Consider the following 17,103-nt stretch of genomic DNA (forward strand, 5'->3'; position numbering starts at 1 on the left):
AAAATTAACAGTATCACACATAAAGATGCCTACCCATTGCCTAGAATTGAAGAGTCATTAGCTGCACTTAAAACTGCTAACTACTTTTCCACCTTGGATCTCACCAGTGGGTATTGGCAGGTTCCCGTGGCAGAGGCAGACAAGGAGAAAACCTCATTTACCACTCCAATGGGTCTCTGTGAGCTCAATTATATGCATTTGGACTCTGCACTGCTCCAGGAACATTTCAGCGGCTGATGGAGTGTTGCCTGGGACACATGAACTTTGAAACAGTCCTGTTGTACTTGGATGATGTCATCGTTTTCTCCAAGACCTATGAAGAGCATCTGGAACACCTGGCCGAAGTGTTTGAAGCTTTGTCCAATTTTGGCCTGAAAGTGAAGCCTTCAAAATGCCACCTCCTGAAGCCTAAAGTACAGTACCTCGGTCATGTGGTCAGTGCAGAAGGTGTGGCACCAGATCCTGACAAGGTCACGGTCATCTGGGACTGGACGAAGCCCAGCAACCTCCATGAGGTATGCCAATTCCTTGGACTGGTAGGCTATTACCGGAGATTCATCAAAGGCTTTACTGAAATAGCCACCCCGATGCAAAACCTTCTGGTGGGGCAGTCCAAGAAAGGCAAGCAGAAGAATTCCACATTTGAATGGACTGAAGAGTTTGAGAGGTCTTTCACCAGGTTGAAGATGGCTCTCACAGGTGACGAAGTTCTGGCCTACCCAGATTATGACAAACCCTTTGTGCTGTACACTGATGCCAGCAACGTGGGATTAGGAGCAGTACTGTCGCAGGTACAGAATGGAAAAGAGATAGTGATCTCCTACGCCAGCAGGAAGCTGCGTCCCACTGAGAGGAACCCTGATAATTACAGTTCTTTCAAGCTGGAGTTCCTTGCCATAGTCTGGGCTGTCACCGAAAGGTTCAAGCATTACCTAGCTTCGGCCAAATTTACAATCTTCACGGACAACAACCCATTGACCCACTTGGACACTGCCAAGATAGGAGCACTGGAGCAGCGATGGAAGGCTCGGTTATCCAATTATGAGTTTACCATCAAGTACCGGGCAGGGCACAAGAATGCCAATGCTGATGCGCTATCCAGGATGCCTAATCTGCCAGATGCAGGAGAAGACCCTGAGGCTCTGGAAGAGAAAGAATTGCCTCCCTTCCACCGGCCACTGGCGGCCCAACGTGCTCAAGGAGTGAGAAACAGGCGGCCTGGCTTGAAGCAAGTCACTCTGAATCCGTTGCCCCATCATGATTGGGCAGAAGCGCAAGATAATGACCCTGAAGTCCGCCTGGTGAAAGAGCTGCTGACACAAAGTGACTCACGCCCAGAGTTGAATGCTCCTGAAGAAACTCATCAGTTGTGGAAGGAAAGAGGTCGGCTGTTCATTTATGAAGGGAAGCTGTGTCGGAGGAGTATCAATGCCCACACACATGAGCTGGTCTGGCAGGTGGTGGTCCCAAAGGGAGATGGATCAATGGTTCTAGGAGCATACCACAATGGAGCTGGACACTTTGGATGGAAGAAGTTGGAAACATTGCTCCGAGAGAGGTTCTACTGGACTGGCATGCGGAAGGCCATTGAGAGGTGGTGCTGGGAGTGTGGACAGTGTAACCTGTGCAGAAAGGATCGAAACAGCCAGAGAGCTCCCCTACAGCCAATCATCACCAAACAGCCACTGGAGTTGGTAGCCCTGGACCATGTGAAGTTGGTTCCAAGCCGGTCAGGCTACCTCTATACCCTTACCATAGTGGACCACTATTCAATATTCCTGGTGGTTGTGCCTGTCAAAAGATCTAACGGCCAGGACCGCAGCCAGAGCGTTCCAGCAGCACTTCTGTAGGCCACATGGTTATCCTGAGAGGGTGCTGACAGATCAAGGTCCAGCTTTCGAGGCAGAAGTGTTCCATGAATTTTGCAACTTATATGGTTGTAAGAAGATCCGGACAACACCTTATCACCCACAGACCAACGGCATGTGCGAGAAGATGAACCAGGTAGTGATTGATTTACTAAAGACATTGCCCTTGGAGGAGAGAAATCTGTGGCCAGAAAAGTTACCCGATCTGGTAGATCTCTACAACCATATCCCAGTGAACTCTACCAACTGTACTCCAGCGTACCTGATGAGAGCAAGGCCTGGTAAGCTGCCTATTGACTTGGACATGGGAGTCCTGACGCCTGAAGTAATGTCACCAGATGCTGACTCGGACAAGGAGAGGCAGCAGCAGTACAGAAGGGTACTGGAGTGTGTGGATAAGAGTCTGGCTCAGGCAAGGCAGAAGCAGGAGAGACTTTATAACCAAAATGCACCTGCTGTTCCTTTTTCGCCGGGAGAACAAGTTTTCAAGAGAAAAAGAAGACTGCATAAGCTGGATGATCAATGGGAAGAGGAGCCCTATACAATTCTGCCCTCGAACTTTGATAATGCCAAAGTATGCCTTGTTAGCAAAGATGGAGGAGAGACCTCAGCAGCGGTATCCAGGGATCACTTGAAGTTATGCCCTGACCAGTTGAAAGAAAAAGAGGGAGGATCGGATAACATCCCACCTACAGAGGAAGAAAAGACAGTCAGCACCATCCTGGGAGAGTTCCCTGTGAATTGGACTAGAGTTAATGATGCAATCGTGGTGCCGGCGTTGTTATTTCCCCAAGTAGAAGCACAGGAGAATAGGACTCAAGAAGACCTTGAAGATCGAGAAAATCAGGCAACAGAGGCCACACCAGCAGTGGAGTCAGAGAACCCTCGCCCTGCCAGTGGTGAACCTGTAGTGACCGTGGTGAGTCCAAGAGTTCACAGACCAGTTAGTGTCCCTGTGCTACGTAGACTAGAGCATTACACACTACACCGGTAGTTAGAACCAGACAAACAGTAAGGCCCACTACAGTACCAGTGTTACGCAGATCCACTCGTACCACACAGGGTGTACTACCAGTTAGGTTCCGTATCTAAAGTAAATGTGAATATTGAAATTGAATGTAAATATGTAACTGTTTTCTAAGTTTTGTACCTATAGGTAACCTGTAAGAGTTTCCTTGGAAATTGCTAAGTTTTGTTCATGGACACTGAACCACAGGACTTGTGTGTGGTCAAAAACTTTCTTTGTATATATTTACCATTTGCCAGGAATGGACCATGGACATTGATGTTGAACTTGTCATCATAGGACCATTTTTTCAGCAATTGTTTTTTGTTCATTTTTCTCTTTTTCAAATCTTGTACACATATTGTTGTTTAAATGTTTATATGTTGTTTTTCAGGTTTCTGTTTAGCCTAGGAGTGCTGACTTGCACTATGGGGGAATGTGGCGTCCCCAGGGGTATGGTCGCCACACTGGCTTTGCCTTCCTCCAGGGGAGGGTAATGCCAGGCTTGGAAGCAGTGATGGGTCTCTCCAGCAGTTAACCTAATGCATGCAGCACAGTTCCACTCCGGGCCAGCAGAGGGAGCTCTGAACCAGGATTGAGGAGCAGAGTGCTCTCTGAGGGTTAGGAGGAAGGAGTAGTGAGATTGTGTGAGGAGGGCCACGTGTGCAGACGTGTGGAGTGGGGTGGAGGTTGAGCTCCGGGAGGAGAGCTCCCTCACCGCTAGAGCCTGGTCTCCACGGTGTTACGGATACTAACGGTCCTGCCACAGATACCAGAGGAGTAGGAGGCTGTAAATGCCCTGCTCTCACCAAAGACTTGGGACACAACAGCAATTGAATAGAGAGCCAGGACTCAGGAGAGGAGTCCCCGAGAGAGGCTACAGCTGTCTGTCATACAAGTAAAGTTCTAGGAACATCCGAAGAGAGGCATTTCAGAGTAACTAAGTACTGGAGTGCTTCACACTACAAAGCGCTAGGAAGGAGACTGCACAGCCGTTCTGCTGAGAGAGAATCCTGATCTGCTTCCATGCTAACCTGCTCCAATACCATCTGTAAATCAGGACTCTGGAGTGCATATACTCAGTAAAGGTACAGAAACTACAACCACTGTGTCTTGTCTATTCTCTATGCTTTCGGCACTGCTACATCCCCGTGACAGCTATATCTACACTGCCCTGGGACTACAGCTCCACCTGTGGGGAGCTTTACCATCTAAGCTGCACATACCATCAGTCCCAGCGCATCTGTATGCAGCGCTGGCCTAACACCATATTTGCCAAACATCACGGGTGGCGTCACGAACTATTCTACCATTAACTACATCTCCCCATTGCTTGGGCGCCCAGGGCCACTGACCGGGTCACCGCTGCTGTGACACATCCCCCTGACACTGGCCCGGTACCGAGTACCCCACAGCCCTGGGAGGGCGACCTATGAACAGAGCCTTAATGATTGGGTAGCGACCAGTCTAGGGCCGAGGTGGAGGGGGCAGCGACCAGTCTAGGGCCGAGGCGGAGGGGGCAGCTTCCAGTCTAGGGCCGAGGCGGAGGGGACAGTGGCCAGTCTAGGGCTGAGGTGGAGGGGGCAGCTTCCTGTCTAGGGCCGAGGTGGAGGGGGCAGAGACAAGTCTAGGGCCGAGGCGGAGGGGGCAGCTTCCAGTCTAGGGCCGAGGCAGAGGGGGCAGCTTCCAGTCTAGGGTCGAGGCAGAGGGGGCAACTTCCAGTCTAGGTTCGAGGCAGAGGGGGCAGCTTCCAGTCTAGGGCCGAGGCGGAGGGGGCAGCTTCCAGTCTAGGGCCGAGGCGGAGGGGGCAGCTTCCAGTCTAAGGCCGAGGCGGAGGGGGCAGCTTCCAGTCTAGGGCCGAGGCGGAGGGGGCAGCTTCCAGTCTAGGGCCGAGGCAGAGGAGGCAGCTTCCAGTCTAGGGCCAAGGCGGAGGGGGCAGCTTCCAGTCTAGGGCCAAGGCGGAGGGGGCAGCTTCCAGTCTAGGTCTGAGGCGGAGGGGGCAGCTTCCAGTCTAGGTCCGTGGTGGAGAGGGCAGCGACCAGTGTAGGGCAGAGGCGAAGGGGGCAGCTTCCAGTCTAGGTCCGAGGCGGAGGTGGCAGCGGCCAGTCTAGGGCCGAGCCGGATGGGGCAGCAGCCAGTCATGGGCCGAGGCGGAGGGGGGCAGCGGCCAGTCTAGGGCAGAGGCGGAGGGGGCAGCGGCCAGTGTAGGGCAGAGGCGGAGGGGGCAGCGGCCAGTCTAGGGCAGAGGCGGAGGGGGCAACAGCCTGTCTAGGTCTGAGGCAGAGGGAGCAGCAGCCAGTCTAGGGCCGAGGCTGATGGGGCAGTGGCCAGTCTACAGAGGCAATGTTGTGTATCACCTTGATACCACTCACCTCTCCGGGGAATCGTTTTCCATTTATAGTGTGCTCTGACCCTGGACTTTTCCGAGACCCCCAGTGGAAATGGAGCTGTGCTGCTTGGTAAATATGAGGGAGACCCCCGACTATCTTCAAACTATCAGGTAGCTTCAGAACCACTGTGAGAGAAGGTGATAACAAGTATTAGTATCACAAGACGTGAACTGCAGTAGCCAAGATGGTCCATGCCTACTTTATGGTGACTGTTCACACTGATGCTAGCTGCCCACCAAAGACGTAGAGGGCATGGCTGCAGCTCACCAGTATGTCTGTTATTCTCCAACCTCAAGGTATCACTGGCCGTCAGATCATATCCGGAGAGCAGGATGGGAGTCAACCGAGGGTCAAAAATAGTATTTTTGGTGTCCACATTAATAGGAGACTGAGCTTTCCCCCCACAGTCTGGAAAATCCCGATCCCACTCCGAGAAATCTGTCAGACAGAGTGATCAGAAAAACAGCATTACTCATCCAGTCCACCTGCAGCGACTCCCGCCACTTCCCACATCAGCAACCACACTAATAAAAGGGGTCAGATACTGATAATGATAGATGAAGCCGATAAGTAACGTGTCTATAAGTCTTATGTAGGACGTGTAGCCGCGCTCTTATGTAGGACGTGGAGCCACGCTGTAGCGTAGGACATGGAGCCCCGCTCCTGTGTAAGATGTGGAGCCGCGCTCTTGTGAAGGATGTGGAGCCGCTCTCTCGTGTAGGACGTGGAGCCGCGCTCTTGTGTTGGACATGGAGCCGCGCTCTTGTGTTGGACATGGAGCCGCGCTCTTGTGTTGGACATGGAGCCGCGCTCTTGTGTTGGACATGGAGCCGCGCTCCCGTGCAGAACGTGAAGCCGCGCTCCTGTGTTGGACGTGGAGCCATGCTCCTGTGTTGAACATGGAGCCACGCTCTTGTGTTGGACATGGAGCCGCGCTCTTGTGTTGGACATGGAGCCGCGCTCCCGTGCAGAACGTGAAGCCGCGCTCCTGTGTTGGACAAGAAGCCGTGCTCCTGTGTTGAACATGGAGCCACGCTCTTGTGTAGGACATGGAGCCGAGCTCCTGTGTAGGACATGGAGCCGTGCTCTTATGTAGGAGGTGGAGCCATGCTCTTGTGTAGGACGAAGAGCCATGCTCCTGTGTAGAACATGGAGCCACACTCCTATGTAGGACATGGAGTCGCGCTCCTGTGTAAGACGTGAAGCTGCACTCGTGTTGGACATGAAGCCGCACTCTTGTGTTGGACATAGAATCGTAGAGTTTTAAGGGACCTCCTGGGCCATCTGGTCCAACCCCCTGCTCAAAGCAGGATTCGCTAAATCATCCCAGTCAGATGTCTGTCCAGCCTCTGTTTGAAGACTTCCATTGAAGGAGAACTCACCACTTCTCGTGGCAGCCTGTTCCACTCATTGATCACTCTGTCAAAAAGTTTTTTCTAATATCTAATCTGTGTCTCCTCCCATTCAGTTACATCCCATTGCTTCTAGTCTTTCCTTGTGCAAATGAGAATAAAGTTGATCCTTCTACAATGTGACAGCCCTTTAGATATTTGTAGACAGCTATTAAGTCTCCTCTCAGTCTTCTCTTTTGCATCTAAACATTCCCAAATCCTGCAACCTTTCCTCATAAGACACGGTTTGCAGACCAGTCATCATTCTGGTCGCTCTTTTCTGAACTTGCTCCAGTTTGTTGATGTCTTTTTTAAAATGTGGTGCACAAAACTGGACACAATATTCCAGATGAGGTCTGACCAAAGAGGAGTAGAGGGAAATAATGACTTCACGTGATCTAGACTGTATGCTTCTGTTAATACATCCTAGAATTGCATTTGCCTTTTTGCTGCTGCATCACACTGTTGACTCATATTCAGTCTGTGATCTATTAGTATACCCAAGTCTTCTTCACATGTGCTGTTGCTTAGCCCTATTCCTCCCATTCTGTATATGCTTTTTTCATTTTTATTGCCCAGATGTAGTACTTTGCATTTTTCCCTGTTAAAAACCAGTCTGTTAGTTGCTGCCCACTGCTCCAGTTTATTTATATCTTTTTGAATCTTCTCTCTCTCTTCTCTAGTATTAGCTATCCCTCCTAGCTTTGTGTCATCAGCAAATTTAATCAGTTTACCCTCAATTCCTTCATCTAAATCGTTGATAAAGATGTTGTACAATACAGGGCCCAGGACAGAGCCCTGTGGTACCCCACTTGAGACATTCTTCCAACTGGATGTGCAGCCATTTATGACCACTCTTTGGGTCTGATCACTAAGCCAGTTATGAATCCACCTAACAGTTGCCTTGTCCATTCCATACTTAGTCATTTTTTCAATAAGGATTGTATGAGAGACTTTGTCAAATGCTCTGCTGAAGTCAAGATACACTATATCTACAGCATTTCCTTGATCCACCCAATCAGTGATTCCGTCATAGAAGGAAATTAAGTTAGTCTGACATGACTTATTAGTTACAAACCCATGCTGACTCTGTTTAATCACTTCATTCTTATCCAGGTACTGACATACATGCTGTTTAATAATTTGTTTAAAGATCTTTCCTGGTATAGAAGTCAGACTCTCCAGCCTATAGTTGCCTGGGTCCACCTCCTTCCCTTTTTTGAAGATAGGAACAACATTTGCTCTTCTCCAGTCTTCTGGGACTTCTCCTGTTCGCCAAGAATTTTCAAAGATTATGGAGAGGGGTTCAAAAATTTCTTCTGCTATCTCCTTCAGTACTCTGGGGAGTAATTCATCTGTACCTGGAGACTTGAATTCATTTAGGTTAGCTAAGTGTTTCCTCACTATCTTTCTGTTTATAGATATCCTGGATTCTTCTATTCCCTAAATAGGACAGTGAAGAATAGTTGATGTTACATTTCCTTTCTGAGAGAAAACAGATGCAAAATAGGAATTTAAAAGTTCGGCCTTCTCAACATCCTGTCTTACCATTTCATCATTTTCATCCTGTAAAAATCCTATAGCATCTTTGACTTTTCTTTTACTTTTGACATATCCCCAAAATCCTTTATTATTGCTTTTGACATCTCTTGCAAGACTCAATTCATTGTCAGCTTTAGCTAATCTGATGTGTGCCCTGCAGGTTCTGCAGACAGCATTATATTCTTCTTTAGATATGCCTCCCTCTTTCCATTTTATAAACATTTCTTTCTTCCTTTTTAGCATGTGCTTAAGTTCTGTGTCCATCCATCCTGGTTTCCTTAAATGCTTCCTATTCTTCCCTCTTTTCAGAATTGTTAACAATTGTGCTTTGAGAATTTCATTTTTCAAGATTTCCCATCCTTCCTGGACATTTTTGTCTTTAAGGATATCTAGCCATTGGATCCCTCCAATTCTCTTTCTGAATCCCTTAAAATCTGCCTTTCTGAAATCTAACCTTGACGTTTGAGTCTTCACAGGTCTTCCGCCTCTAGTTATCCAAAATTCTAAAATAGCATGGTCGCTACCTCCTAGGGTCCCAACCACTTTTACCTCCTCAACCATTTCCTCCCTGTTTATAAGGATTAGATCCAAGGTAGCAGTTCCCCTTGTTTTCTCCCCTACCTTTTGGAAGATAAAGTTGTCAGCAAGAGAGGATAAGAATTTCTTTGACCTGTTAGTTTTGCCTGAAAGATTCCCAACAAATGTCTGGATAGTTGAAATCTCCCATGACAACTATGTCATATTTTTTGGAGAACTTGGCCATTTGAAGCATAAAGAGTTCATCCATATCTTCAGCTTGCCCAGGCGGCCTGTAGTAAATGCCTACAATGGTGTCCTTTCCATTGTTCTGTTCTTCTATTCTTACCCAAACAGTTTCCACAGAACTCCCAGTCTCTGAAGCTTGGATCTCTGTGCAGATATACGCGTTTCTAACATACAATACGACACCCCCTCCTCGTTTATCAAGTCTGTTTCTTGCAAATAAGTTGTATCCTTCTAGTCTTGTATTCCAATCATGTGTATCGTCCCTCCAAGTTTCAGTGATTCCAATGACATCATATTTCTTTTCCTGTGTTAGTAGTTCCAATTCTCCTTGTTTGTTGTCCATGCTTTGTGCATTAGTATAGAAACATTTTAGTTTGTGATTGGTTTCTCTTTCTCCAATATTTTTATTAATTAGATTCTTTTGTCTTTGTTCTTCCTTTCCACTTCTAATAGCAGAGTTCTCAATAGCATTTGTCAGGTGTATGGCTTTTTCTGGTCTTTTGCTTCCCTTCCCATGTTGTTCTAGTGTAAAGCTCTTCTTACAAGTGTAGCAAGGCGACTTCCAAATACATGCTTTCCAGTCTTCGTAAGGTGCACCTCATCTCTAGCAAGTAGTCCATCGTAAAGGTAATTCAATCCGTGATCCAGAAATCCAAATCCTTGCTGACGGCACCATCGACGTAGCCAGTTGTTCACCTGCAGAATCTTATTCCACCTCCTTGTTCCATGGCCATCCACTGGGAGGATGGAAGAGAAGACCACCTGCGCTCCCAGGTCTTTCACGTTCTTGCCTAAGTCTTCAAAGTCTCTGCAGATGGTTTCCAGGTCGTTTCTTGCGGTGTCATTTGTCCCCACATGTAGTAGCAGGAATGGGTAGTCATCAGTAGGTCTGAAGAGTCCTGATATCCTGTCAGACACATCTTTAATTTTTGCACCTGGAAGACAGCACATTTCTCTTGAAGTTATATCGGGTCTGCAGATAGCGGCCTCTGTTCCTCTCAGCAGGGAATCCCCCATGACCACCACTCTCCGTTTCTTCTTTCTCCATCCAGGAGGACTCTGAAGGCGTACAAGGTTGCTGTTTGTGGGCAAAGTATTTCTTCATCGTTCTCCTGCGTGAGAGCCTGGTACTGGTTCCTGAGCAGAATGGGTGCTGACCGCCTCCCGATCCTCCTGCTTCTCTGGGTCACATGCTTCCATTCCTCTGTTTCTTCAGGTGCACTTCAAATTTCTTCTCTTTCTGTAACATGAAGAGATAATTCTGCTCTGTCTAAGAACGCTTCACCTTCCTTAATGATCTTCAACGTAGCTAACCTCTCTTCGAGATTTTGCAACTTTTCCTCCAACAGGGACACAAGCTTGCATTTGTGGCATGTGAAGTTTGGCTTTTCCACTGGTATGTCTGTGAACATGTAGCAAGAAATGCAGCTCACCAAATGGCTCCTGGCCTCTTCCATACTGAGATTTCTTAAAAACGATGATAGATGAGCCAAAATTTGTGCGCCTGGTTTTCCGATTTCCTCTTTTCAGCTGCAACGGCCAAAACCCAGTGATCTTTGAGCTCGCGGAGACTCTTCACTTATTCCAGAAGGCACTGGGAATATGCAAATGATCTCCTGAAGACTCTTCCCCTGGTTTTGTGTTGGACATGGAGCCGCACTCTTGTGTTGGACATGGAGCCGCACTCTTGTGTTGGACATGGAGCCGCACTCTTGTGTTGGACATGGAGCCGCACTCTTGTGTTGGACATGGAGCCGCACTCTTGTGTAGGACGTGAAGCCACGGTTTTGTGTAGTACGTGGAGCCAAACTCCTATATAGGACGTGAAGTCGTGCTCTTGTCTAGGACGTGGAGCCGCGCTCCCGTGTAGGACATGAAGCCGCGCTCTTGTGTAGGACGTGGAGCCGCGCTCTTGTGTAGGACGTGGAGCCGCGCTCCTGTGTAGGACGTGGAGCCGATCTCATGTGTAGGACGTGGAGCCGATCTCATGTGTAGGACGTGGAGCCGATCTCATGTGTAGGACGTGGAGCTGAGCTCCTGTGTAGGACGTGGAGCCGTGCTCTTATGTAGGAGGTGGAGCCACGCTCCCATGTAGGACGTGGAGCCATGCTCTTGTGTAGGACGTGGAGCTGCGCTCTCGTGTACGATGAGGAGCCCACGCTCTCGTGTACGATGAGGAGCCCACGCTCTCGTGTAGGACGAAGAGCTGCACTCTTGTGTAGGACGTGGAGACGCGCTCTTGTGTAGGACGTGGAGACGCGCTCTTGTGTAGGACGTGGAGCCGCGCTCTTGTGTAGGACGTGGAGCCGCGCTCTTGTGTAGGACGTGGAGCCGCGCTCTTGTGTAGGACGTGGAGCCGCGCTCCCGTGTAGGATGTGGAGCCGCGCTCTTGTGTAGGACGTGGAGCCGCGCTCCCGTGTAGGACGTGGAGCCGCTCTCTTGTGTAGGACGTGGAGCTGAGCTCCTGTGTAGGACGTGGAGCCGTGCTCTTATGTAGGAGGTGGAGCCACGCTCCCATGTAGGACGTGGAGCCATGCTCTTGTGTAGGACGTGGAGCTGCGCTCTCGTGTACGATGAGGAGCCCACGCTCTCGTGTACGATGAGGAGCCCACGCTCTCGTGTAGGACGAAGAGCTGCACTCTTGTGTAGGACGTGGAGACGCGCTCTTGTGTAGGACGTGGAGACGCGCTCTTGTGTAGGACGTGGAGCCGCGCTCTTGTGTAGGACGTGGAGCCGCGCTCTTGTGTAGGACGTGGAGCCGCGCTCTTGTGTAGGACGTGGAGCCGCGCTCTTGTGTAGGACGTGGAGCCGCGCTCTTGTGTAGGACGTGGAGCCGCGCTCCCGTGTAGGACGTGGAGCCGCTCTCTTGTGTAGGACGTGGAGCTGCGCTCTTGTGTAGGACTTGGAGCCGCGCTCTTGTGTAGGACTTGGAGCCGCGCTCTTGTGTAGGACGTGGAGCCGCGCTCTTGTGTAGGACGTGGAGCCGCGCTCTTGTGTAGGACGTGGAGCCGCGCTCTTGTGTAGGACGTGGAGCCGCGCTCTTGTGTAGGACGTGGAGCCGCGCTCTTGTGTAGGACGTGGAGCCGCGCTCTTGTGTAGGACGTGGAGCCGCGCTCTTGTGTAGGACGTGGAGCCGCGCTCTTGTGTAGGACGTGGAGCCGCGCTCTTGTGTAGGACGTGGAGCCGCGCTCTTGTGTAGGACGTGGAGCCGCGCTCCCGTGTAGGACGTGGAGCCGCGCTCCCATGTAGGACGTGGAGCCGATCTCATGTGTAGGACGTGGAGCTGAGCTCCTGTGTAGGACGTGGAGCTGAGCTCCTGTGTAGGACGTGGAGCCGTGCTCTTGTCTAGGACGTGGAGCCGCGCTCCCGTGTAGGACGTGGAGCCGATCTCATGTGTAGGACGTGGAGCTGAGCTCCTGTGTAGGACGTGGAGCTGAGCTCCTGTGTAGGACGTGGAGCCGTGCTCTTGTCTAGGACGTGGAGCCGCGCTCCCGTGTAGGACGTGAAGCCGCGCTCCCGTGTAGGACGTGGAGCCGCGCTCCCGTGTAGGACGTGGAGCCGTGCTCTTGTGTAGGACATGGAGCCGATCTCATGTGTAGGACGTGGAGCCGATCTCATGTGTAGGACGTGGAGCTGAGCTCCTGTGTAGGACGTGGAGCCATGCTCTTATGTAGGAGGTGGAGCCACGCTCCCATGTAGGACGTGGAGCCATGCTCTTGTGTAGGACGTGGAGCTGCGCTCTCGTGTACGATGAGGAGCCCACGCTCTCGTGTACGATGAGGAGCCCACGCTCTCGTGTAGGACGAAGAGCTGCGCTCTTGTGTAGGACGTGGAGCCGCGCTCTTGTGTAGGACGTGGAGCCGCGCTCTTGTGTAGGACGTGGAGCCGTGCTCTTGTGTAGGACGTGGAGCCGCGCTCTTGTGTAGGACGTGGAGCCGCGCTCTTGTGTAGGACGTGGAGCCGCGCTCTTGTGTAGGACGTGGAGCCGCGCTCTTGTGTAGGACGTGGAGCCGCGCTCTTGTGTAGGACGTGGAGCCGCGCTCTTGTGTAGGACGTGGAGCCGCGCTCTTGTGTAGGACGTGGAGCCGCGCTCTTGTGTAGGACGTGGAGCCGCGCTCCCGTGTAGGACGTGGAGCCGCGCTCCCGTGTAGGACGTGGAGCCGATCTCATGTGTAGGACGTGGAGCCGATCTCATGTGTAGGATGTGGAGCCGCACTCTTGTGTAGGACGTGGAGCTGAGCTCCTGTGTAGGACGTGGAGCCGTGCTCTTGTCTAGGACGTGGAGCCGCGCTCCCGTGTAGGACGTGAAGCCGCGCTCCCGTGTAGGACGTGGAGCCGCGCTCCCGTGTAGGACGTGGAGCCGCGCTCCCGTGTAGGACGTGGAGCCGTGCTCTTGTGTAGGACATGGAGCCGATCTCATGTGTAGGACGTGGAGCCGATCTCTTGTGTAGGATGTGGAGCCGATCTCTTGTGTAGGACGTGGAGCTGAGCTCCTGTGTAGGATGTGGAGCCATGCTCTTATGTAGGAGGTGGAGCCACGCTCCCATGTAGGACGTGGAGCCATGCTCTTGTGTAGGACGTGGAGCGGTGCTCTCGTGTACGATGAGGAGCCCACGCTCTCGTGTACGATGAGGAGCCCACGCTCTCGTGTAGGACGAAGAGCTGCGCTCTCGTGTAGGACGTGGAGCCGCGCCCTTGTGTAGGACGTGGAGCCGCGCCCTTGTGTAGGACGTGGAGCCGCGCCCTTGTGTAGGACGTGGAGCCGCGCCCTTGTGTAGGACGTGGAGCCGCGCCCTTGTGTAGGACGTGGAGCCGCGCCCTTGTGTAGGACGTGGAGCCGCGCTCTTGTGTAGGACGTGGAGCCGCGCTCTTGTGTAGGACGTGGAGCCGCGCTCTTGTGTAGGACGTGGAGCCGCGCTCTTGTGTAGGACATGGAGCCATGCTCTTGTGTAGGACGTGGAGCCGCGCTCTCGTGTAGGACGTGGAGCTGCCCTCTCGTGTAGGACAAGGAGCCGCGCTCTTGTGTAGGACAAGGAGCCGCGCTCTTGTGTAGGACAAGGATCCGCATTCTCGTATCACTTCATCACTCATTAACTAATCTTCTGGCCATAATAGCATTTTTCAGGTGAAACATTAATCAATACTGAAGTCCTGAGGATGAGCGGCTGCTACAGAGGCCGCACACAGCGATTACGTGCAGCTCCCTCCTGTGACTCCGCTGCTGCCTTTGCTTTTACACCCAATATAAGGCCTCACCTGTGTAACTCCAGTGATGATGACCAGGACCTGTAATAAAGGACATAATATTACTGAAAAATCCATAATCCAAAGTGCAACCAAACATGAAGCATAGAACCCTGCCGGTGAGTCTGGCGACCCACAGGAGAGAACGCAGGGTGTGAAGGAGACGCTGCTGAGGGTCAGCAATGTCACTATGGGCTGTCAGGTTGTATATGGAATCTCTGAAGATCAGGAGGAGTCAGATGGAGTCACAGTAGAGAGAAAAAGAGCAAGGGAGAAGCAAGGAGAAGAGAAGGAACATCTGAGGACAAGTTATATACTGGAGATCATGTGTGGGAGGTATCAGGAGATTAGGGCAGAGATGTATGGAGAGGACAGGTTATATATTGGAGATAATGTGTGGGGAGATATCAGGAGATTAGGGCAGAGATGTATGGAGAGGACAGGTTATATACTGGAGATTATGTATGGGGAGGTATCAGGAGATTAGGGCAGAGATGTATGGAGAGGACAGGTTATATACTGGAGATTATGTGTGGGGAGGTATCAGGAGATTAGGACGGAGATGTATGAAGAGGACAGGTTATATACCGGAGATAATGTGTGGGGAGGTATCAGGAGATTAGGACAGAGATGTATAGAGAGGACAGGTTATATATTGGAGATAATGTGTGGGGAGGTACCAGGAGATTAGGGCAGAGATCTATGGAGAGGACAGGTTATATACCGGAGATAATGTGTGGGGAGGTATCAGGAGATTAGGACGGAGATGTATGAAGAGGACAGGTTATATACCGGAGATAATGTGTGGGGAGGTATCAGGAGATTAGGGCAGAGATGTATAGAGAGGACAGGTTATATACCGGAGATAATGTGTGGGAGGTATCAGGAGATTAGGGTAGAGATGTATGGAGAGGATAGGTTATATACTGGAGATTATGTGTGAGGAGGTATCAGGAGATTAGGGCAGAGATGTATGGAGAGGACAGGTTATACACTGGAGATTATGTGTGGGGAGGTATCAGGAGATTAGGGTAGAGATGTATGGAGAGGACAGGTTATATACTGGAGATTATGTGTGGGGGGTATCAGGAGATTAGGGTAGAGATGTATGGAGAGGACAGGTTATATACTGGAGATTATGTGTGGAGGTATCAGGAGATGAGGGCAGAGATGTACGGAGAGGACAGGTTATATACTGGAGATTATGTGTGGAGGTATCAGGAGATGAGGGCAGAGATGTACGGAGAGGACAGGTTATATACTGGAGATTATGTGTGGAGGTATCAGGAGATGAGGGCAGAGATGTATGGAGAGGACAGGTTATATACTGTAGATTATGTGTGAGGGGTATCAGGAGTTTAGAGCAAAGATGTATGGAGAGGACAGGTTATATACTGAGGATTATGTGTCTGGAGGTATCTGGAGATTAGGGCAGAAATGTATGGAGAGGACAGATTATATACTGGAGATTAAGTTGTCAGAGACACCGCACTACACTCGCTCCTAGAGCCAGTGCGCGTGTCCTGAGAACAGAAGCAGTGCTAAAAGATACCTGTGGAGCAGGGCAGCAGAGGTGGCCATGCGTGCTTCAGGATAATAGTGTCAGGGTCCAGTCAGCGCTGGAAGGTAAAGAGGCACAGGACCTGCGGACACTAAAACTGAATAATGTGCACGGGACCTATGGTCATGTGACTGCAAGGGGGCGAGGCTTAGCGTCCTGTATTCAGATAGGACAGGACACCATACAACAACTCAGAATCAGGCAAAACAGAGGTCACAACAGTACGGGCGAACGAGGTACAGGAGGGACGAACAGACGGGTAGTCAGACAGAGCCAAGGGTCATACACAAGAGGGCAGTGCGGTACCAAGGGGATGAGCAGAGAGAAGTCGGGCCACAAGCAGAGAGTCATACACAAGAGGTAGCGCAGTACAAGAGGGTCAGGCAGAACTCGTAACAGGGACAGAACCAGATCACAACCGAACAAGCAAGCAAGATATCAGGCACAAGGCACACGTATACAAGAGGTCACTTAACTCAGCCGAGGGCAGGAGTATAACTGACACCGGACCCAGGTCCAGTGAGCACTAAATAGCCTCCTGCTGCCAGAGAGAGGCAGCACAATCAACCCATAGTCTAACCAGGACGGGTCAAAGCGAAATCCCGTCCTGGATCATGACAGTACCCTCCTCTCAATGGGGGGCCACCGGACCCCAGGTCTCTCAGGGTACTTGGCGTGAAAGGCTCGGATCAACCGATCCGCATGAACTGATCGAGCAGGAACCCACGAGCGTTCCTCAGGGCCGTAGCCCTTCCAATGTATCAAATACTGAAGGGCGCGACGGACCAACCTGGAGTCGACAATTCGTTCCACCTCGTACTCAGCCTGCCCATCTACCAGAACCGGTGTCGGGGAAGCTGATGATCCTTCCCCACTGGACCTCACAGGTTTCAAAAGGGCCTTATGGAAAACATTTGGGATCCGCAGAGATGGCGGGAGCCGCAACCGAAAAGCCACCGGGTTAACTGCTTCGGTAATTACATAGGGACCTATAAACTTGGGTCCAAGCTTCGCAGAGGGGACCTTGAGCCTTATATTTTTGGTGGATAACCATACCTTATCCCCGACCTGAAACACTGGACCCACGGATCGTTTTTTGTCCGCAAAAAATTTAAATTTGTCCTTGGCCTTCGTAATGTTATTCTGGACCTCCCGCCATACCTCCCCCAACCGCTGGATCGTCTCATCCGCCCCAGGACACCCAGAATTCAAGCGGGAAAATTCTCCAAAATGAGGATGAAACCCATAATTGCAAAAAAAAGGAGATGTACCCGTAGACTGGTTAATGCAGTTGTTAAATGCAAACTCAGTCAATGGTAACACAGAACACCAATCA

At 51.0% G+C, this 17,103-nt stretch overlaps 1 protein-coding gene across 1 annotated transcript in view; it reads right to left on the bottom strand.

The window, feature by feature from the left end:
• CA9 (carbonic anhydrase 9) overlaps positions 1-17,103 on the bottom strand; it is a 386,906-nt gene that overhangs the window by 234,219 nt on the left and 135,584 nt on the right. Inside the window, exons 2-4 of the mRNA XM_073562498.1 lie at positions 14,219-14,248; positions 5,532-5,702; positions 5,247-5,389 (exon numbers count right to left, since the gene is read on the bottom strand). Of these exons, the coding sequence (XP_073418599.1) occupies positions 5,247-5,389; positions 5,532-5,702; positions 14,219-14,248 (344 nt within the window). The remainder of the gene's footprint in view (positions 1-5,246; positions 5,390-5,531; positions 5,703-14,218; positions 14,249-17,103) is intronic.

This window comes from Dendrobates tinctorius, unplaced genomic scaffold (assembly GCF_039654945.1).
Source record: "Dendrobates tinctorius isolate UK_male_01 unplaced genomic scaffold, ASM3965494v1 ptg000353l, whole genome shotgun sequence".
Classification (NCBI taxonomy): domain Eukaryota; kingdom Metazoa; phylum Chordata; class Amphibia; order Anura; family Dendrobatidae; genus Dendrobates; species Dendrobates tinctorius.